This window comes from Anolis sagrei, chromosome 5, assembly GCF_037176765.1.
Source record: "Anolis sagrei isolate rAnoSag1 chromosome 5, rAnoSag1.mat, whole genome shotgun sequence".
Taxonomy (NCBI): domain Eukaryota; kingdom Metazoa; phylum Chordata; class Lepidosauria; order Squamata; family Dactyloidae; genus Anolis; species Anolis sagrei.
Genome location: NC_090025.1, coordinates 190,802,400 through 190,825,555, shown reverse-complemented (window position 1 = coordinate 190,825,555; position 23,156 = coordinate 190,802,400). Strand labels below are relative to the sequence as shown.

The following is a 23,156-nucleotide window of genomic DNA, read 5'->3' as shown; positions in this document are numbered from 1 at the left end:
CAGGAGAGAATGCTTCTGGAACATGGCCAGACAGACCGGAAAACTCACTGCAACTGAGTGATTCCAGTCATGAAAGCCTTCGACAACAGAATCTTTGTTCTTTCTAAAGTGTCATATAGATGTGGGCATAAAAACTAGTAATAATGATAATCACCACAAGAGTTAGAGGCCATTGTTGTTCACAGGCTGCAGATACTGACCTGATGGTCAAACACTAACTTGGGGCCTCCATCCGCTGCAGTGTCCTCACTTAGCAGCATCCATGTGTTTGTGTCAATATCATAGCGATAGAAGTCACTTTTCAGAGACTTGCTGTTCCTCACAGAAGAATCCAGGTAACGACCGAGTGTGTAGATTTGTCTTCGCTGGATGTCAATGCACATCTTGTGACACGACCGCGCACTGGGTCCATTCTGGTGAACAGAGGAAAGAGAATGCAAGCAATACCTTTAGGCAGTTCACCAGATAAAAGTAAACCCAAATCTGGATTTCCCTATGGTAGGGCTAGGATTGTAGATCTAGATTCAAGCATGGAACACATATATGAAACTCACCTTAGACCAGAAACAGATAAATTGCAGCCCTATAGACTTTGCTGGATTGCAACTCTCACTAGAGAAAGCTAGCAAAGCCAATGGCAAAAGACTTTGGGTTTGCAGTCCAACAATTCCTGAAAGGTTGCACTTTGCCTAGCGCAGCTTTAATCAAATAACTATTCTCAGTTGAGTCTATAGTTGGTGTTTTGAGAATACTATGGAACTTTGTAATAAAAATGAAGCCAAAATAAATTATTCTCCTCATCCTATCAGAAATATTTTAAACCAATGCTCTCTGATAGAAAGACAAAAATCCATGGACCTCTTTAACTTGAGGATAAAAACTTCCTATATCCCCTGATACGCTACACGAGACTGGATACCAGGAAATCGGAATTACAGCATTGAGTCAAAGATTACAGGAATACAGCTGCTTTGAAGGACAGTGGGCTTTGGCAGGGCATAAGGTCTGAGTCACAAAAACAGTGACACTAAACACGGAAAGATTCACCAGAAGCGGGAAGACAAACCCTTAACATGAGATGTTTTCAGTCACGCTTGGTATGTCTTCTAATACCCACAGAAATTTTTACAAGAAACACGCTGGACACTGTTGTATGCAATTAAATTAAAGGGCCTACTGCCAACTTTCAGAGCTTGCTTTCTATTCTTCTGAACAGCAGAGTGGCATTTTTCTCAATCATTGTATGAGGAACGGGAAAAGGAGTTCAAATTCTGCTAGTCACATGGATATGTCATTATAACAATTATCTGTATACCGCTCTATCTTCCCTAGGGGACATGGGCAGTTTCCACATAAGCAAAGCAATACAGAAACATATAGATTAGCCATTTAAAACATAGACATAAAACTATTAACACAATCGAAGTTGCAAAGCTATTCCATCGTACAAATTTTAGCTACCAATGGGCCTAGACAGTTTGAAAGGGTTGGGCCAAGGCTAATGTAGTGAAGTAATAAAGCACCAGAAAATTGGTAAAGTGCAAAGACAAGGTCTTAACTAATGGCCAGAGTGGGGCCTGGGGCTACACATTTCCAGGGCCTACTGAGCAACTATAAAATATCTGGGTCAGGGCTAGGTAGACGAGGTGACAGAGGACCGGAGGAGTGGGTAAAGTGCAACGCAGGGTCCTAACTGATGGCCAGGGTGGGGCCTGGGGGCTGAGACTAATAATTTTCAAAGGCTTGCTGGAACCACCAAGTCTTCAGGTCCCTGCAGAAGGAGGAGAGTAATAGGGCCTGTCTTATCTCTCTGAGGAGGGTGTTCCAAAGGTGGGGGGCTACCACCGAGAAGGGCCTCTCCCTCATCCCCACTAACCACACTTGGGATGGTGGCAGGAGTGAGAGGAGGGCCTCCCCAGAAGATTTAAGAGTCCACACCAGTTCATAGGAGCTAGGTGGGGCCCGAACCGTTTAACATTGTCTTATAAAGAAAGGACATGGCTCTATCACCTGGCAACAAGCTTTTTCAGAAAGGTGTTTTTAATGCCACTTCCTGCGTCTCCACCACTACCTTCCTGACCGCATAAAGCATCCTGTGGGGAAAATCACCCCCACTGCAGAGCATCAATTTAAAAAGTTTCCAGTATATTTGGTGTTATCTGCTTACATTAAAAAAATCATCATAAAAATTCATAATCGCACAAATCTGTAGCCCAGGTTGCCTATTACCACATCATCAATGTATAGACTACAAATGAAAATAGATTGAGATGGGACGGTTATGTAGGCAAAGCAAGCTACTGAGAATTAAGAGAGGAAGGTATTCGTATGCTTAGGGGAAAATCCCAGTAATAGTAAGGGGAAAAAATCCATTGCATATACTTAGTAGCCATATGATACTAAATTTCTCTTGGGAGCTCATAACACAAAACCAAGGGAAGGAGAAAGCGTGGCTCTTGTGCTACCTGCCTCAGAAGGGGAAATGTTTAATTCAGCTGGTAGATTTGGTCAGCAGCAGCAAAACTGTAATGAGCTTTGTTGTTGTTTATGCATTCAGTTGCTACTGACTCTTTGTGACCTCATGGACCAGCCCATGCCAGATCTCCCTGTCCGTCGTGGCCACCACAGATTCTTCAAGGTCAAGCCAGTCCCTTCAAGGATAACATCCATCCACTTTGCCGTTGGTCGGCCCCTCTTCCTTTTTCCTTTCATTTTCCCCAGCATCATAATCTTCTCCAAAGTTTCCTGTCTTTTCATTATGTAGCCAAAGTACTTCAATCTTTGCGTCTAATATCCTTCCCTCCAGTGAGCAGTTGGACATTATTTCCTGGAGTATGGAGCATGTAATGAGCCTATAAAGCAGTGTTTCTCAACCTTCCTAATGCCACGACCCCTTAATACAGTTCCTCCTGTTGTGGTGACCCCCAACCATAACACTATTTTCGTTGCTACTTCACAACTGTAATTTTGCTATTGTTATGAATCATCATATAAATATCTGATATGCAGGATGTATTTGATATAAATATGTGATATGTCCGTATTTGAATACAGGTGGGGTTGGGCGGGGGGATAATTGGTTTTGTCATTTGGGAGTTGTAGTTCCTGGGATTTATAGTTCACCTACAATCAGAGAGCATTCTGAACTCCACCAATGATGTAATTGAACCAAACTTGGCACACAGAACTCCCATGACCAAGAGAAAATACTGGAAGAGTTTGGTGGGCATTGACCTTGGGTTTTAGAGTTGTAGTTCACCTAAATCCAGAGAGCACTGTGGACTCAAGCAATGATGGATCTGGACCAAACTTGCCACGGATACTCAGTGTGACCAAATGTGAACACTGGTGGAGTTTGGGGGGAAATAGATAGGCCTTCACATTTCAGTGTTGTATTTGTTGGGATGTATAGTTCACCTGCAATCAAAGAGCATTCTGAACCCCACCAACGATAGAATTGGACCAAACTTTCCACATGGAACCCTTATGACCAACAGAAAATACTGTGTCTTCTGATGATCTTTGGTGACCCCTCTGACATCTCCTCGTGACCCCTCAAGAGGTCCCGACCCCCAGGTTGAGAAACACTGCTATCAAGGATCAAATAGCCGGAAGGGCTCTCAAAGGTCATCTAGTCCATCTTCCTACCAAGCAGGAATTCTACTAACATAACATCTGAGATAAGTGGCCAATGCAACTTTTGTTTAAAAACCTCTAACAAAGAACGGCTTCTCCATAGTTCAAGGTTTTGCACTTATATAAAGATTCTCGCTTGCTTGAGCTCAGCAGGCACAAGGTTTTAAGTTCAAAATCAATGTGACCTTTCCTAAAAGAGTAACCTGTGACTTGTGGGTTTCAAGGTCCATTGTGTCAGTGGAGTACCAGACCAGAGAAGCCTTTGGTCTGATCCAGCAAGACACTTGTGATCTGGAGTGAAGTTACTATTGAAGTGGACAACTTAGCACAGACCAACTTGACAGAGTTCACAAAAATAATCCTAGACACAAAACAAAATTATACATGACGGGCTTATGTGAAGCATACTCAAATTAACAAATGCTCAAAATTTCAAATCTAGCCTTGAAATGTAAGGTTCCAAAAACGTCCTTTCTTATAATAATATAAAAGCTGATATGAGTTTTGAATCAACTTAAAGGCACACAAAATTAACATGGATAAATATTACACAAAGGTTTACATCACAAGATCAGCATTAAGATGCTTAAGCACAGGGAATACTCACACAGGTACAAAAAGAAGTAACCTTTATACAAAGAGTGAGACTTTAATTGAAGGGCATCTCACTAGAGCCTTGAACTGAATCCTCCACATTCACAAGCATAGATGTAATACCTCCTTGGATCAAAACAGCCAATAATCGTGATGCAATTTGTTGGCAGCTTCCCTGGGTCACAGGAATACTGAAACTATTCATTACACAACTTCATGTTTTGAAAGAAAACCCATTTATATCTCGCCTTTCAATCCAAGAAGGGTTGTCTTGACCTCTTGCTCTTACAAAAACAACACTACCATTGTTGACATCTTTTTTCAAAAAACATAGCAATATTCAGCAGAAATACAACCAGTATACAAAATAATAAACCACTGTCAACACCGGATCAATTCCTACTATGGGTGAGATGTTTACCTGATCAGATGGGACACCAATGTGACTAGCATCACATGAACACAACTGACCTGTCAGATAAGAAAGAATTAAAACCTTTCCTCTGACAGTTCTGCCTTCTACATACAGGGATTTGCAATCATCCCCAACACGTCCATAGGTTTTGAACCCACAAATCCAACCAACCATGGCTTTAAAATATTCAGAAAGGGAAAAAAATCTACGAGGAAATTTTTTATTCTGTCACACAAGAAGCCCTAGTACTGTAGCTTCATTTGAATGGCTCATCATTTTATATCCTGGGTACCATTTTACTACACCATTTATATAAAGGGACATGATCATCCATGGAATTTGACATCCACAAGACATCATAGAACCAAACCCTGGCTGATACTAAAAGCCTGCTGAATTTATTTCTGGGTGGATCTGATAATGTTGAGCCCCATCTGCAATATAAATCCAGCCCAGGCAGGCCTTCATCATCTTAGTTCCTGTTTCATATTCTTTGCTTACATTAATCCAAGTGCAGCCATGGGTGGTAGGACTAATATTTTCATTAATCCCTTAGAAATCCTAAAATAAACTAACGTGATCCACATTACACTTGAAAATAATTCCACAAGGAATAGCCTAGTCTTCAGTCCAATGCTGTAAGATTTTAACACAATGCTTGGCTACTTATATTTAAGAAGTGTTATTAGAACAGACTTTCCAAGAGCCAGCAGTTGGAAGCATTTTCCAATGCAACTTGTTCTTTCTCGTGAAATTGTTTTGGAGTGATAAAGGGACATAACATGGAACACCCTTAATGACCTTTCCCTGCAACGTTTTTTTTTCATTCAAAAAAAAAATCAGAAACATATTTCTACATGCTTCATTTCCTGGGAATTATTCCAAAACCTTCCCATGGGAGGATTTTGGCAGAACTAGTCCAAGGAACATCTATTCATAACTTCTTGCAATATACTTCCTGTTAAGGTAAGAATGTGCTAGGAAGGATATAAGTAGGTCAAGTCTGGGAACCAATTTTAAAAGCAGGTATGAAAGAACATATAGCAGGAGTTGAAGGAAAATGGGGGACAGGTCACTATATCATTGCCCCTCGACTACAATCAGAATTAATTCCATGATTTTAAAACAGAGATCATAGAATCCTAGAGTTGGAAGAGACCTCGTGGGTCATCTAGTCAAAACCCCTGCCAAGAAGCTGGAAAATCACATTTAAAGCACCCCTGACAGATGGGCCATCCAGCCTCTGTTTAAAAGCCTCCAAAGAAGGTACCTCCACCACACTCTGGGGCAGAGAGTTCCACTGCTGAACAGCTCTCACAGTCAGGAAGTTCTTCCTCATGTTCAGGTGGAATCTCCTTTCCTGTAGTTTGAAGCCATTGTTCCATTGCATCCTAGTCTCCAGGGAAGCAGAAAACAAGCCTGCTCCCTCCTCCCTATGACTTCCTCTCACATGTTTATATATAGCCATCATGTTTCCTCTCAGCCTTCTCTTCTGTAGGCTAAATGCCCATCTCTTTCAACCGCTCCTCATAAGGCTTGTTCTCCAAACCCTTCTCATTGCCCTTCTCTGGACACTTTCCAGCTTGTCAACATCTCCCTTCAAACTGCAGTGCCCAGAATTGGACACAGTGTGATTCCAGGTGTGGTCTGACTAAGGCAGAATAGAGAGGTGGCATGACTTCCCTGGATCTAGACACTAGACTCCTATTAATGCAGGGCAAAATCCCATTGCCTTTTTTTGCCGCCATATGACATTGTTGGTTCATTGTTGGCTCATGTTTAACTTGTTGTCCATGAGAACTCCAAGTTCTTTTTCACATGTACTGCTGTCGAGCCAGGTGTCCCCTATTCTGTATTCTGGTGATCCACATAACAGCACTGTTTCACATTAAAACAGAACTATGCAACCATTTACAAGAAATGCATCTTAATCCCAGAAGAATTTGTGGACTACTAACGCTACTTCTACTTGTTTGAAAGAACAGTTTAGTTGGTTCACTCTGCAAAGAGGAAGGACTCCAGTGAGGCTGGATGACACAAAAGCTAACTGTCCAGGGAAGAGCCAGGCAAAATCTGAACTGACTTTTTTTTCATTTGGACGTTTGTTTTCAAATTTTGCTTCCAAGGCCTAACGCTCCTTGAAGTGTGCCAAAGTACGTCTGAGCTGCATCATTTCGGCATGTGAGCAGAGGCTCCTATGATGAAATGTTCCACTTTACTACCATAAAATCCCTGCATTTTAGAAAACAGGAAAAGAGAAAAGGAGACAGACAGCAAATGATAGCGCACATGAGAAATGACACACTTATTAGGAAGAATGAGACACTTCCATTCTTAAGCCCATAAAGAATGGGCTATTTCAGTGCCAAAATAATCCCTGCCCTCAAGTCTCCACATTTTCGAAATGGTTTCTTTCTGTATGTGCTGGACTACAGCTCCCATCATCCTGGTCAGTCCGCTCTGGTTATGCAAGACAGAAAACGTAGTTCAACATGCAGGGGATGCTGGCTTGTGAGAAGAATGCAACAAGAGGCAGAACTGGGAAGAGTATTGCAGTATATGCAACCGTATGTAATGAAAGCACAAGTCGTATTATCGAGTTTCCAAGAGGCAGATGTTCTTCACCCAAGCAACAACAATATTTTGGTCTGTGCTCTTCTATTAAATGTTTGCCAAAGCAAACAATTGGGCTTAGCTATGACCAAAGGTCCTTTCCACACTGATGATTCAAACATGAAGGGACAAGATGAAAAGCAAGGCTGTCTGCAACACACTGAAATGCCTTGTTATCTTCCCCGTTTGAGAACTTAGGGAAGGGGGGATATTTAAGTGAGCCTTAGAACCCTTTTTGGTCCATCTCCTCCCAATCCACAACTTTTCACAACCTTCCAGTTGTTTTAATAGCATGAAAGCTGAAGGAGAGGGTTAACAAAACACTATTCTTGTGACAAATAATGGTTTGCTACAGGCCCACATTGCTAGCGACCTTCAGAAGAAAGGAATGGAACATAGTTTGGAACAGAGACTCTCTCTGAGACTACAAATACTTCAGTTGTGCTCAGAACACTTGAGCTACATTAGCCTTCCAGATACAAAGGAGAGGGGTGAAATTGGGAATGAACTTCTAATAGCATTCAGAATCTTTTAAAAAACCCAACAACATGCATAGGACAGAGAGCTGGCCTATACCATGCTCCAAAAGAGTAAACTGAAAGTTTAACCAAACTTTCGAAAGTAGAGCAGACTTGGTAGAATAGGTCAGTATTATTTAGTGAGCCAGTTTGATACCTTACAGAACGAATCCTGCTTTCTCCTTATAGGGCTACTGTTGCTCCCTTTTTTGACTATCTTGACAAGTAACGTTTAGACATGAGTCAGCTCTTGGACCCTGAACCTCTTTAGAGACTATTCCCCTTCAAAGTCAAAGCTGCCCTTAGGCTACCACTGCATGGGGCCCAAGCCAAGAGAGACATTACCAGCAGGCAATATTAACATCAGCCTTTGCCCTGTCCTTGGAAAAACAAGCACTTGCCTCTGGAACACAAGCCACTCGCCAGGAAGCAAAATACATCCTTTTCCATTCCTTCTTCCTTTTCGTCTCAAACATTCCAGCAGCCATGCTCTCACTTCCTTATCCTTAGGCCTCAGGAGAAACACAGGCACAAATATTCAGATAACATCTGAGACACATAACTCCAAGGGAAGAACAAGTGTTGTGTGTCACTAGAGACATGTCTAGCCACACTTTCTTTCCAACATTTCCTTTAAGGGGATCATTCAAAGAATGAAAATTTTCTTCACCTGCACTCCAAAGTGGAATAGGATAAGAAGGTTGTACCAGATAGCCTCTCTTCCATTTCAAAGTTTGTCAAAGCTATGGGATGTAAGGTGTTCCAAAAGTTGTCAGCAAAAGATCTCTCTTGATAATCATAGAATTGGAAGAGATCCCAAAGGACCGCCACCCAGTCCGACCCCATTCTGCCGTTCAGGAACACACCATCAAAACACTCCCAACAGATGACCATCCAGCCTCTACTTAAAAACCTCCATCAGACTGTCAGGCAGCTTGTTTAACTGTTGAACAGCTCTTACTGCCAGGAAGTTTCTCCTAATATTTAGGTAGAATCTCTTTTCTTGCAATTTAAATCGATTTCTTCTTGTCCTGGTCTCTAGAGGAGCGGAAAACAAGCTTGTCCACTCTTCAGTGGGACATCCTTTCAAATATTTAAACAACTAGTTCTGCTTTGGAAAAAGGGGCCAGGCTGACAAAGGAACTCCTGCCTAGTTTAATATATTCTTGACATAGGAAGCCCCTCCCCCCCCCCCCAAAAAAATCACACAACTCTTGACTACCTCCTGCAACACCTCCACAAAATATGTAAGAGGCAGACACTACAATTCAGATCACAGAAAAATAATATAATGTCACGTGAAATACACCTTTAAGTGTCACATATGCAGCCATAACCTGTGTTGCAAAGATGCATCAGGGACATGCATACAAATCAGTCCTCAAGCAGAAGTGATAGACTTGCCTGGAGCTACTCACTAAAATTCACAGCCAAGCAGGAGCCGACTCTGGGTATCTCATATTCATATCATAATGTCACACTTCTATTTCGGTAATGAAGAAAGTGGCCTAGTCAGTAGCTAGACGACACTTCTGGAAACAATTATCCTTCAGAAACACCAAGGTTCATGCAGTGCTCAGTTGCTAACTACCTGGATACAGTCAATTCCATGACTAAAAGAACTCGACCCTGCCTTACCTTGGAAGATAAGAAGGATCAGCCTGCTTACCAGCCTGCAAAACCATCATTTGAGTATTCCTAGCCTACGAAACTCATGGGTCATAGAATTAGAGTTCGGAAAGACCAAAAGGGCCATCCAGTCCAACCCCCTGCCATAACTCAGCAAGTTACCTAAAGTTAACAGAGTTAACCCCAAATGTCAAGTCCTAATCATAACAATATTTCTGACACTAATATGCAAACTGCATAAATCATTTACCAATAAATATTTGAATTAACCTTGGACAAATCATATATCCTCTCAGCTTCAGGGGAAAGCAAAGGCAAAACCCCTACCAGGAAAACCTGGTGATAGGTTTGTCTTAAGAGTGCCATAAGTCAGAAACATCTTGAAAGCGCACAACCAAGCGTACCAGTAGCACTGAATACCGCAACCCTTGGGACTTCAATGTTTGCCATTATTATGGTACATGCTCTCCCTCCTGCTGCACCTGTTGTTGCTTCCCCATCTGTGCGCTACAAATAAGGAATTGTGGGGTGTTGCGTTCTTAAAACAACATATCATACATCTCTGCCTTTATGTACATGCTTGCTTATGCTGTTCTTGCCTTCCACAAAGAAGCCTGAGCCAAGGTACAGATTCTATTTTGTTTGTTTTACTGCAGGGCTGGGCATGCAGCTCTCCAAGGAGTTGTTGTTGATGTTTTCGTAGCGTGCGACACTTCCGCAGAGCGCCCTGTCTGTAGCAAAACAAAATATATATACTGCTTCTCTAAGAAGCCTCCAGGTATGGAGACTTGCCTTTTAAACAGGCTGCAAGCATTTCTGCACTGTTTATAGAATCATAGAATTTGAAGAGACCTCATGGGCCATCCAGTCCAACCCCCTGCCAAGAAGAAGGAATATTGCATTCAAAGCACCCCTGACAGATGGCCATCCAGCCTCTGCTTAAAAGCTTCCAAAGAAGGAGCCTCCACCACACTCCGGGGCAGAGAGTTCCACTGCTGAACGGTTTAGTATATATTTTAAAAAATCAGCAAAAATCATGTATTTTTCAAAACCAGTAGTGGGCTTTGGATGACTTTTTGTTTTGTTTTGGACATTCGTTGAAGTCCGAGAGGCTCCCAAAGGGCGCCAATGAAAGAAAATTCAATCCTCTGAAGCTGTTTACCTCATTTTATTCTACCTCTTCTCAGATTGACTCTCGAACAACTGACTAATTCTTTATACAGACCACAGTGCATGGAAACAAAACAAAGCAAGAATAATTAAACAGTTGTAGTGACAAAAAACAATCTTATTTGCTTCCTTATAAACTTGAACCCAAGCCAGTTTCCCAGACCTTGATGAAATGTATGGTCCTCATATTGCTGCTACCACTGCCATCACAGATCCAAAGTAGAAGTGAAGGCTCATATGATACACCAGTGACTCCAAGGTATTTGTTTTAAATATCATATGGATTATTTTTAGTGCTGTTCTATTCTGTTTATTACAAAGCTTTGTGAACTGCCAGGGAATTTGATTAAGTGGGTAGAGGCACAGAAACACCATAATAAGAAAATTGCCCCTTTTTTTCCCGTGACCTTTAAAATAGTCAAGCACAATGTTAAACCTTTTTACTTAGTAGTTAGTTCCACTATTTTCAGGTAACTGTGAGGGCTTAGGTTTAGGATTTCTGCAAGCATAAGAATGCAACACCAAAACTTCTTTTTCTTCTTCTTCTTCTTGGAATTCATTTGATATTCTCAGCAACACTGTACAACAGATTGTTCCTTTTAGTGGCTTGTTTACGAACAGGCTGCCCTTCCTTTTACAAGAACATTGGAAATCTCCCCTGTTGAGTTTATTTATGCCGTTTTGGCTGTGACCTTAGCTGTTTGCGCCGATTTTTTTTCCCCTAAAGACCAAAAGGCTGAGCTTTTTGACCCGGAACTACTCCAAATAAAGAGTATGGTCCTTTATTTCAACAGGAGACCTACTCTCATGAATTATACACACAAATGAGCTCCATACATACATGCACAAATGCATGTTACCTACATATAATACAAGTCATAGAATCATAGAGTTGGAAGAGCCCTCATGGGCTATCCAATCCAACCCCCTGCCAAGAAGCAGGAATATTGCATTTAAAGCACTCCTGACAGATGGCCATCCAGCCTCTGTTTAAAAGCTTCCAAAGAAGAAGCCTCCACCACACTCCAGGACAGAGAGTTCCACTGCTGAACGGCTCTCACAGTCAGGAAGTTCTTTCTCATGTTCAGATGGAATCTCCTTTCTTGTAGTTTGAAGCCATTGTTTCGTGTCCTAGTCTCCAGGGAAGCAGAAAACAAGCTTGCTCCCTCCTCCTACCTGTGGCTTCCTCTCACATATTAATACATGGCTATCATATCTCCTCTCAGCCTTCTCTTCTTCAGGCTAAACATGCCCAGCTCCTTAAGCCGCTCCTCATAGGGCTTGTTCTCCAGACCCTTGATCATTTTAGTCGCCCTCCTTTGGACTATGTATGTAAACTCTACTCATATGTATAGCATTTATGCAAGGAAAGAGACAAAAGGTGGCAAATGACCACATGGCTACAACCAGAGCAATAAAAATACCTTTAAAGTTCCCTCAATGAGATTCCATAGCTACATCTTCAAAGGGGGAGGAGACAGTGGCTGGCAGGAGGAGGAAAAACAAAGCCCTTGTGATAAACATGCATAGGAATGTGGGGGAGGAATCCCTCAGCCCAGTCCTATCTCTAGTCTAGCTACTCATTGAGGACTGGAGACTTGATGACACAAGAGACTTGTGCAGTCCAGGGATAAAAGCCCAACTAATTTGATTGAAATGCTTATAAAGTGAGTCTATATAAGGTTAGCCGCCCCGTGTCCCCACTGGGGGGATGGTGGCAGGATATAAATAAAGTTGTTGTTATTGTTGTTATTACTATTACTATTATTATTATTATTATTATTATTATTATTATTATTATATAATCCTATTAAGGACAAGGGAACTCCATATCTTATTTCAGTGGTGGGTTAAAATCATAGAATCCTAGAGTTGGAAGAGACATCACGGGCCATCCAGTCCAACCCCCTGCCAAGAAGCAGGAAAAAATCACATTCAAAGCACCCCCAATAGATGGCCATCCAGCCTCTGTTTAAAAGCTTCCAAAGAAGAAGCCTCTACCACACTCTGGGGCAGAGAGTTCCGCTGCTGAACGGCTCTCACAGTCAGGAAGTTCTTCCTAATGTTCAGATGGAATCTCCTTTCTTGTAGTTTGAAGCCATTGTTCTGTGTCCTAGTTTCCAGGTCAGCAGAAAACAAGTTCACTCCCTCCTCCCTATGACTTCCTCTCACATATTTATATATGGCTATCATGTCTCCTCTCAGCCTTCTCTTCTGAAGGCTAAACATGTCCAGCTCTTTGAGCCACTCCTCATAGGGCTTGTTCTCCAGACCCTTGATCATTTTAGTCACCCTCCTCTGGACTAAGAATACAAACTTGAGAGAGTAATGTAAAGTGTTTGTCAAGAGAATGTACAATTGTGAGTACCTATACCAGATTTATAACTGCATTTATGTGAATATGTTATACGCTCCTGTTAATTCATAGTAATATTCTCAGATAAATTCACTTGAGGAAGACTAAAAGTCAAAACAGCTTGTGTGTTCTCCACATGCTCTTCGGTTCAACTGACTGATTTCACAAGCGGCAAGTCTATGCATAATGCACACATTGTTTAGTTATATATTCATTTTAATGTACGGAGCATCAACATTACAATTGTAAATTTTGTATTTATTGTATTTCATTCAATATAAGTTTATATTTTATACCATTTTATTGATCATTGACTAGTGCATATCGTTGTACTTGTGGGTATATATTAGTTTGGTGTATAATCAGGAACCTATTTACCTGGATAAACTACCTAAACCCACTTCTGATTCTGAAATCTCCAAATACTTTCTTCTTCCTAAAGTTTCATCTAATTAAGTGCTTTACTGCATGTCTATCTGGAGGAGTTTAGTGGCAGCGTTCTGGACCAATCCCTCCAAGCAGTTCCAAAACCTTCATTAGGCATTTTTTGCATTCTGTTCTGCCAAAGCATCTTGTTTATTTCTCAACAATGGAACTAGCCAGCTTTTCCATCAACTATTATGAAAGACATTTGAGACCTAAAAGGGTCATGACTTCATCTTCTCTCAGAATGGGCGGGCAGAGGAATGTTTGTTTCCGACTCCACTCCTGGCTCAAAGCTGAGCTACAATCAGCGTGTTTAAAAATTGTGTTATCCTGGCAAACACCAGACTCCGGTCACATTGCACACTCAGAAGGAAGGACTCCATACTTGCCTCTTTTTCAGTGTCTCTTGATATGCACATCCACTGGTTCTCCTTCACGCTGTATGCCCAGAAGTCCGCCAGGTCCTGTGTACCATCCCAGCCTCCAAACAAATACACCGTTTCTATCAAAATTTCGGGTGAAGAGGCATTAGTTTGAGAACCAACCAACTTGAAATAGAACTGCATTGTCAAAATGTCTACTTACAACAACTAAATACTTTCAAAATGTAAAAAACCTACCTCTTCTGAAGTATGATCAATGAGAAATATTGAGCAAGATTAGTGCATAAACCATGGCAGAGTCTTGTAATTAATTTTAATACATTTTCAACAAGATGTAAAGCGTGCCCTTAATGATTTTGTATATGTCTTTTATGCTAGAACTTTATAAAGATTCTTACACACACACACACCCAAAAGGAGAGATAAATGGATAAAATGGAAAGATAAATGGATGATTACAGGAATGGAAATTGGACGACGGATTGGATCACGACTCTAGTTATGAGATATTGTTGTGTCAATATTGTATATTATGCTTTTATGGTTTTAAATTGTATATTGTTGATTGATTCTTATCCTTGTTGTAAACCGCGTTGAGTCGCCTGTTGGGCTGAGAAACTGCGGTATACAAGTAAAGTAAATAAATAAATAAATAAAATGGAGATATGGCACCATATGCAATCAAGTCTTAGTTCAATACTTCTGTAATATGTTTGTGATTAAACTTTGTAATATAAATGTGCTTAAAACTAAATATAAAGAGACAGTCACAAATCTTATGAGCTTTCAGACTCTATCACACACAAAAATTGCAACTTCCACATCAGTCTACACTTAAAAATGTTTTTAAATCTCTGAGAAAAGATATTTAGAACTATGTGTTCAAATCTCTTTGTATCAGAGGTTGGCGGGTTGATTCTGCCTACATACATCCAAAGCTTTACAATCATTTACCTTGATTCCTAAACAATTTGGGAAGTAAATTTTCACAGAGAGAAAGAAAGAAGTTGACTGAGCAATTGGGAAAACAAGGATAAAGGAAAGCAGCCACATTACATGGAGGAAATGTGGTCTGTACAGAAACATTAGTGGAAGTGTGAAATCAAGGGTCAAGTGTCTACTTCCTAATTTCTCCATCACTTCTACATAACTGATATTTTGTTGTTTGCCTTCATAGGGGTGTTCATACAATCATTCATCTGAAAAGCAACAAAACGTCAATTATGCTGAAGTAATGGAGAAATTAATCGAAGGATACTTGGCCCTTGAATGGGCATTTCCACTAATATCCTCATCTTTAGATCAAGCAAACAGTATGGTAACCATGGGAAAAGTGAAATATGTGATGAGATCACAACATACAAAATAACCTGGAAGAAACATACAAAATAGCCTAGGACAGTGGTTCTCAACCTGGGGTCCCCAGATGTTTTTGGCCTTCAACTCCTAGAAATCCTAACAGCTGGTAAACCGGCTGGGATTTCTGGGAGTTGTAGGCCAAAAACATCTGGGGACCCCAGGTTGAGAACCACTAGCCTAGGAGGAACAAAGAAGAGGAGGGACCAAGATGGTCAGCAGAAGCACCATCCACATGTACATTTCTACTATAGCTTCTTCAAAAACAGCCCCAGGCTTTCTCCTTCCTAAATATAACAATTCCTATTCAGGTACAAATATTTATATCACTTTGTGACAGCAGAACATTAAAATCATGCACAGTTGAGTTGGCCATTATTGTTTACTGTTATTTTTCTAATAACCACAATTAGCAGTCAGAATTTCAGCTAATGCTAGAAATGTTGCTGTTGTAAATAAAGCAAGCCAACAGTGAGCATTATATTCGCCATGTTGAACCACTGTCAAGGAAATTAGACTTTAGAGGATCGCTTTCATTTCTATTTTGAGGGAGGACTCAAAACTAATGGTAGGAGATAGACCAAGGCCCATGGGAGGCTAACACTGGAAGCTATCTATTACTGCATGGTTTGTTTCTAAACGTGTATTCTGAGAAATTCTGAGAAATACTGGAAACTGGAGAATTTACTCATTGCTGGCAGCCAATCACAATAGACCAAGTTCTTAGAAGAACACTTGTCTCCAAAAAATGAATTTCTTAATCAATGAATATACAAAAAAGAGTGTCGAGTGAATCCTGGACAGTACCAGTTCAGAAGGGAAAACCGAACCAAGATTGTAAACAGAGAGTTATAAAAAATGATGCTAAGTAAAAACTAAACCAGAAGTCTTAAGTTCCTAAATATGATGATGCTGCAGCAATAGAAGGATCTCAAGGATTTAGGCAGGAACGGCACTATACAGTAAGAGTCTCAAATGTTCCAAATTAGTCATGGTTCAGGCACAGATAACACATATGTGTAAGTCACAGAGAGCATGAAGAAGAAACTAAATGTATTCACTAATAAATAGCTACAAGACAGTTTCAAGTGTATCCTGGACAATCCCAGGTTGGGATCATAGAATCATAGAATCCTTGAGCTGGAATAGACCTTGTGGGCCATCCAGTCCAACCCCCTGCCAAGAAGCAGGAAAACTGCATTCAAAGCAACCTGACAGACGGCCATCCAGCCTTCACCACACTCAGGGGCAGAGAGTTCCACTGATGAACAGCTCTCACAGTTAGAAATTATTTCTCAAGTTCCTCTCCTGTAATTTGAAGCCATTGTTCCATTGCATCCTAGCCTCCAGGGAAGCAGAAACCAAGCTTGCTCCCTCCTCCCTATGACTTCCCCTCACATATTTATACATGGCCATCATATTTCCTCTCAGCCTTTTCTTCTGTAAGCTAAACATGCCTAGCTCTTTAAGCCGCTCCTCATAGGGCTTGTCCTCCAGACCCTTGAGGAGAGGTGAACCATGCTCACTGTAAAAAAAAAAAGGCTTCATAATCCCCTGCCATACATAAAGGCTCTTCAGCAGACAAGGTGATCTGGAAACCACTTCCTAACGGAAGTTTGAAAAGTGCTGCTGTAGATCTCACCATCAACCAACAAAAAAGCCTAGCACAGGAAAGACTCCATCCTGGGTTTATTCACTGAAATATATTAATGCACTAGTCTACAGACATCCAACCATGTTGCCAAATGATGCAATAATGCTTCCTTTTGAGGGAGAGGCACAGAGAGAGGGGGACTGACCTCGGTTTGCCGTAGCTGGTGGCTTGTCCCTGGTGCTTCCACCAAAAGGTTACCTTGGGTCATTAACTCTAATTACCCTTCCTTTCTGAAAGCACAGGGCGGGCAATGTTCCTTGCAAACAGCAAGTCCTTTTGTGTCCCTAAGTTCTCACAGCTCACAAAACCCACATTTGCCACAATGGCCCAATTGATAACCAAGGAAAAAGCACAAGAGATTTGGCACAAGCCACATGCCCTACTAGGCCTCAGACAAAACATCATGCGAAGCCCAGAGAGGCTGCGTCAAGAGCAAAAAGGGAATTAATCTAATGGAGTCTAGCTGAAAGAAACATCCACAAGCAACTAAGGGAAGTGGATGGCTACGACCATGAACCAAACTCTTCACGGGCAAAGGACACAAAGAACATCTGCGTTGTTATGATTTCTCCAGCTGTACTGCAGCCCAAAGGTTGCTTCCATCCTGTCATCCATCTTGTATGGCAGAATGAGTAATGTTTGCCTTTTTACTTCGTGTTCCTTAACTGATGGGCAACATTTATTTTCTTATACTATGCTATAAATAACAAATGCTATTTTTTGTTCAGCAATTGAACTTAAGAATTACAGAGCAAACGCTGCCTTTGAAATGAAGTATTCTGAACTGACTGCTTTTTCATGCATTTCTTGCCCTGGTCAAATTCCAGAATTTAAAATGGGCAGATGGGGGGGGGGGGGTTGAGGGTTTCACATTTTATTGGACGGAAACACTATCTTCTTAATGAATGAATACCATCTCTAATGGTTATGTTGTCAAGGGATGGCAGGAGTTCCAGCCCAACAACATCTATTCTAAAGTCAGCATTTTTTTTAAAAAAAAAGAGTCCCACTATCATTAAAAGTTACAAACCTGGTTGTTCATATTTCCAGTAAAAGATCAAAGAGTGTCTCCCACAGGTTTCACCCATCACTGAGCTGAATTTTGATTAGAACATTCTTCCTAAAGTTTGGCATCAAGTTGTTTATTTCATGTCAAGCTTGTTGCACCAGTTCAATATTGTGACTGCTGGTGCTTCCTTTGCGGAGCCTTTTCAAATTATTAAAATATTCCTCAGGATTCCTCTGAATCTATATGTTATTTTCCTCACTAGGACTCATGGAAGAACGAAGGAGGCATTTTGACTGGCCAGTACAAGTTCCTGACCCACTCAAGAGCCAGGCAGACCAGGCTCAGGTAATTATCCCCTTATCGGATCCGTTTTATGGAACTCAACCATCTACCAACAATGGAATGGAAACATTCTAGGACTCATCTTCCTCCCTCCCCAGACCGTCAAACTACCTCAGGCATACCATGTGACAAATCAAAAGCCTTCAAAACAGACTAAAATTCTCATATCTTCCATATTTTTCACAATTTTATTTATTTATTTATTTATTTATTTATTTATTGTGTCAGAAGCAAATTGAGGATACAGTTTTAATATATACAGGTTAAGAACTTGGCATGATACTAAATTTCCTTTGACCAGAAGCTGGCCATCTTGAGTGTCTCTGGTGTCACTGTAAGAAGGTTGTCCATTATGCATGTGGCAGGGCTCAGGCCGCATTGTAGTAAGTGGTCTGTAGTTTGCTTTTCTTCACACTTGAATGTTGTGGACTCTACTTTGTAGCCACATTTCTTAAAGCTCTGCATCTCATGATGCCAGAACACAGTCTGTTCAGCGCCTTCCAAGTTGCCCAGTCTTCTGTGTGCCCAGGGGCAAGTTTATCATCTGGCATCAGCCACTGATTGAGATTCTCGGTTTTAACCTGCCACTTTTGAACTCTAACTTGCTGAAGTGTTCTCTATCTAACCTATCTCTATCATTTTCCAAACCAATACAATTCCTGCTTCTTGGCAGGGAGTTGGTCTGGATGGTCCACGAGGTCTCTTCCAACTCAATGATTCTATGTTTCTATGATATATACCAAGGGTCCTCAAACTAAGGCCCGGGGGCTGGATACGGCCCTCCAAGGTCATTTACTCAGTCCTTGCTTAGGGCCAACCTAAGTCGGAAACGACTTGAAAGCACACAACAACAACAACCCTATCTCATCAGCCAAAAGCAGGCCCACACTTCCCATTGAAATACTAATAAGTTTATATTTGTTAAAATTGTTCTTCATTTTAATTATTGTATTGTTTTTAAGAGTTTTCTTTCCCACTACAAATAAGATATGTGCAATGTGCATAGGAATTCATTCATGGTTTTTTTCAAATTATAATCCGGCCCTCCATCAGTTTGAGGAACTGTGACCTGGCCCTCTGTTTAAAAAGTTTGAGGACCCCTGATATATACCTTCAAGCTAGGGGTAGGGCAAGTTTGGTAGGCCATTTTGACATACCCTTAATTTACTATAGGAAAAAGCTAACTATAAAGCCAAAAAACAGCTGTTCCCAACAGCTTCCAGGAATAGAAAATAGCCTTGCCACCTCCCATTTTCCTTTCAGTTGGGAAGACTTGCAGAGAGGATTTACTGGGACTGCAAAATCAGCCCAGAAGCCAAACCTTCCCCATGCCCCTGCTTTCAGAATTTCTCCTGACTATGCCAGACCGTTCCTCCATTTCCAACTCCAAACCAGCAGCCTGTGCTTCTGTAACTGAAAGTTTAGCCAATCTGAGAAGTAGATGACCAAAGTGTGAACATCTACTTTTGCAGAAGCATGATCATTGCAGCTTTCAGGGCATAAATCACTTAAACAAAAAAACTCAAGCACAAATTTGATAAGCTATGAATGCTTTCCAGCTTAAGAAATAGCAATAAGTCCTATGTTAACTACTTCAATACGACAGAGCAAGATGCTTCTTAGCCCTAAATGTCACCATGTCAAAAATGTGCATGCATTCACATGTACAGTTAACAAAGAAGATGTCTCCCTGGGTGTTACTTCTGTAAAAGGTAGAAATAACAGGAGAAAGAAGAGGGATAGGTTCCAAAACCACAAAAAAGATGAGCAGTTCAATACGTTTCCAGTTAACTTTTTATTCAATACTAAACAATGCATGTATCCGAAGCAAAATAACCTCGTCAGGTACACAAAAATATTTTTACTCTTCTAGAGACCACCTGAAGTTTCTTTCCACAAAGTATCCAGGAATGACTTTTTATTTCACAAATTTCCATTTTCATGATTTCCATTCTGGAAAGCAGGCATAAGAGTTCTATACTGGGAGTAGTTGCTGAGACAAACTTCTCTACTTCCCTGCAGTTTGCCTTGCCTGTTTTAGGCTGGTACGCATGGTGGCAGTTGCATTTATTAGAGTAGAAACCTACTTTTTCTCAGCTCAAATTTTATTAAACTATTAACTCCAGATACACTGCAGTTTTTACTCTCTTGTCCTCTCTCACCATCCTCCCAAGGCCAAATCTGGTATTAAAAACTTCCAGCTAGATAGAAAACAAAAAAGTAAAGGGGAGCTTGGGAGGTAGAAATGGACTTCATAGAAAGAACGTTCTTTGTCAGATGCTTTATTAACTAAGGTACCTATATTGGACATCAGGGTTTGACGTTCCAGCTCTTGCAACTATCACCACTCTCCTCCCCACACTCATTTCCACCTAATACAAACATCATTCAGAAACCATTAGAAATTGATTTAAAGCAGTGACTAACTGGTGTGGTGACGCAGTTAAGCGTCAGAGACAGAAAGGGTTCACTTTAACAAAATTATCATACTTTTGTTTGCTGCCCAGAGAAGGAATCAAGTATTTAGAGACATGAATTCCAAATCCCTTGCTAGTGATGATTTCCTGTCTTATAATTTCAAGAAATTGGTGTAATATGTAAACATACCATTTTACAAAATCAGTTAAGAAATAGGATGCTGTCTTCCACTGAATCAGACCAGTATAATACTGTCTAGACAAGCAGTGCTAGTATAATACTGCAAGCTAGTACAATACTATCTAGACAAGCAGTGATAACTGCATGAGGGGCAGGCGTCAACTGCCCCTCACACCCCCAGGTTGCACTCCAACTACCTCTGTACTTAACACACACTCCAGTCCAAGGTAAAATAGCAAAGCAGTTTATTGAATAATATATATGAAAAGACAATTCAGCAAAACAGTATAAATAACCAAAGTCCAAATATCAGGAATAATCCACAGAAATCATATTACAAGAATAGCATCAAAACCAAAAATACAAAAGCAGAATAAATCCAAAACATGAGATTCAGGAACAGTCCTCAAAACTTGGGATCATGAGACATGAACAAAAGAAAACATGGAACTAGAAACCCCTTGACTTGGCAGTAGTTCTATACTCAAACAACACCAATATTGCCTGGACTGATGGACCCTCTGCTGGACTAGCTAATATAGGGAGAAAATCATGTCTTCTCCCCTGGGAAACTGATAAGGACTTTTTGGCTAATAGGAACCTTGAACTTTGTAAACTCTCCTGAGAAGCTCTATGTTGACAGACCGTAAATCTTCTATCTAACTGCTCATTAGTCTGTCCACCTGGACTTTCATTTTCATCTTCTGAGCTCAGATCTGTTTCTGACCTTGCTTCCCTAGCAACCTGCCTTTCAGGAATGTGGCCTTCAGACAGACCACTCATTTTCAGGGCTTAAAATCTCTTGCTGGCTCTTCTGATGACTTGTAGATCCAGAATCCTCAATGTCATCAGAATGACTAACAGGCCCAGAATCCCCAGAGAGATCAGGTTCAGGCACAATCAAAGGCTGAACTACAACATCCCACACATGTCACTCATCCACAGAAAGTACAAATATTTCTGTTTTTTTTCTGTAGTTCCTTTCTAAACGGTAACAGGACATTCTTCTTTGCTACTGAGGGTATTTCCTTGTGTTTCATGCATGGGGTTGGGCTTTTCATGTGAAAATTGAGCCATTCTTTAAAAATAAAAACAGTGGGGTTGGGAGACTTTGTTGGGGGCGGCTGGTTCCTTCAAGGGCCAGAAAGATGGGTCTTAAGGGATGGGTCACACTTTGCCAACCCCAATGACAACGGCAGTGGGATTTCAGATGAGGGGGTCTTTTGCAGACCTACAATGAGCCAGAATCTAGGACCTTCCATATGCAGAGCACATGTTCGGTTGCTAAGTCAAGCGCATTCCCTGAAAAGTGAGGCCAAAACCCACAACCATTAAAGAATAAGCATAACCCATGCCCACAGCAGCATGTAAGAACCAAACAGCACATGCTATCAGGGTTTTAAAATTTTAATCTACATCTGGCCCTGCCATAATGTTTTTTAAATATTTTGTGTGTTGTTGCTTATATGTTCAACTGTATTATTTGTATTGTTTTATTTGCTTGCTTGTTGTGGATATATTGTTGTATTGTATTTGACGAGCTTGGCCTCATGTAAGCCGCCCCGAGTCCCTTCGGGGAGATGGTGGTGGGGTATATTATTATTATTATTATTATTATTATTGTTATTGCTATTGTTATTATCAGTTTCAGTCACCAAAACAATCAGACCTCCATTTATATTCAGAAGCAAGGAATCACTCTCTTCAACCTATCAAGGGAGGAACTTCCTATCAGATAAACTGTGATGCTAAAAGCAACTGCTAGTGTTTAAAGCAAGGTCTGATTAGCAGATAAGCAGCTGGGGGGCACCACAAGGGATGAACGGGGTGGTGTCTTAATATTTAGGTTTTGTGCCTATTTGGTGCCAGAGACAATGGTCTGACTTCTGGTTATGAAAACATGCTACCGCAGTGCTAATTACAGCTCCGTTCAGTGGTTACGTAAGTGTCCTTTGACCAGAGCTACCATCGGTTCCAGCACACTGTTGGCCTCAAACACACAGTGCTGCATACCTGACATTTCTACCAAGGTGGGTGCTGGCTCCATAAGGCACTGTGCAAAATGTTAATATGGATGCCCACCAGACATGCAATCAATTGCCAGCGGGGATCTCTGTCAGGCGGCTGACACGCAAGCCAAGTGCTGATTCATCCCCACGCAAGCCATGTCGCTATTAATAGCCTAATAATGCCATAGCATTTTATCTCAGCTGTGGGAGGAGGCTCCCTCTGACTCTGGGACCCTGGGCCGGAATTGCACTAGTCTGCCTTTGTTTTTCTGGTTTATCCCATAATGAGAAGAACAGCATGTACATAGAGGGGGGAAATTATGTCTTTGCCCATGAATTAAGCTATGAAAGTCACCAAGGCTCTTTCAAACTTGATTAAACAAGGAGGAAGTCCACCCACTCACAAATCGAGAACTGGGCAGAATTGTTTTTAAGAAGAAGGTGAGAA

General features: G+C 41.1%; 1 protein-coding gene across 1 annotated transcript in view; it reads right to left on the bottom strand.

Annotated features, from left to right (window-relative positions):
- MKLN1 (muskelin 1) overlaps positions 1-23,156 on the bottom strand; it is a 116,848-nt gene that overhangs the window by 47,790 nt on the left and 45,902 nt on the right. The window contains exons 9-10 of the mRNA XM_067469347.1: positions 13,747-13,859; positions 201-413 (exon numbers count right to left, since the gene is read on the bottom strand). Coding sequence (XP_067325448.1) covers positions 201-413; positions 13,747-13,859 — 326 coding nt within the window. The remainder of the gene's footprint in view (positions 1-200; positions 414-13,746; positions 13,860-23,156) is intronic.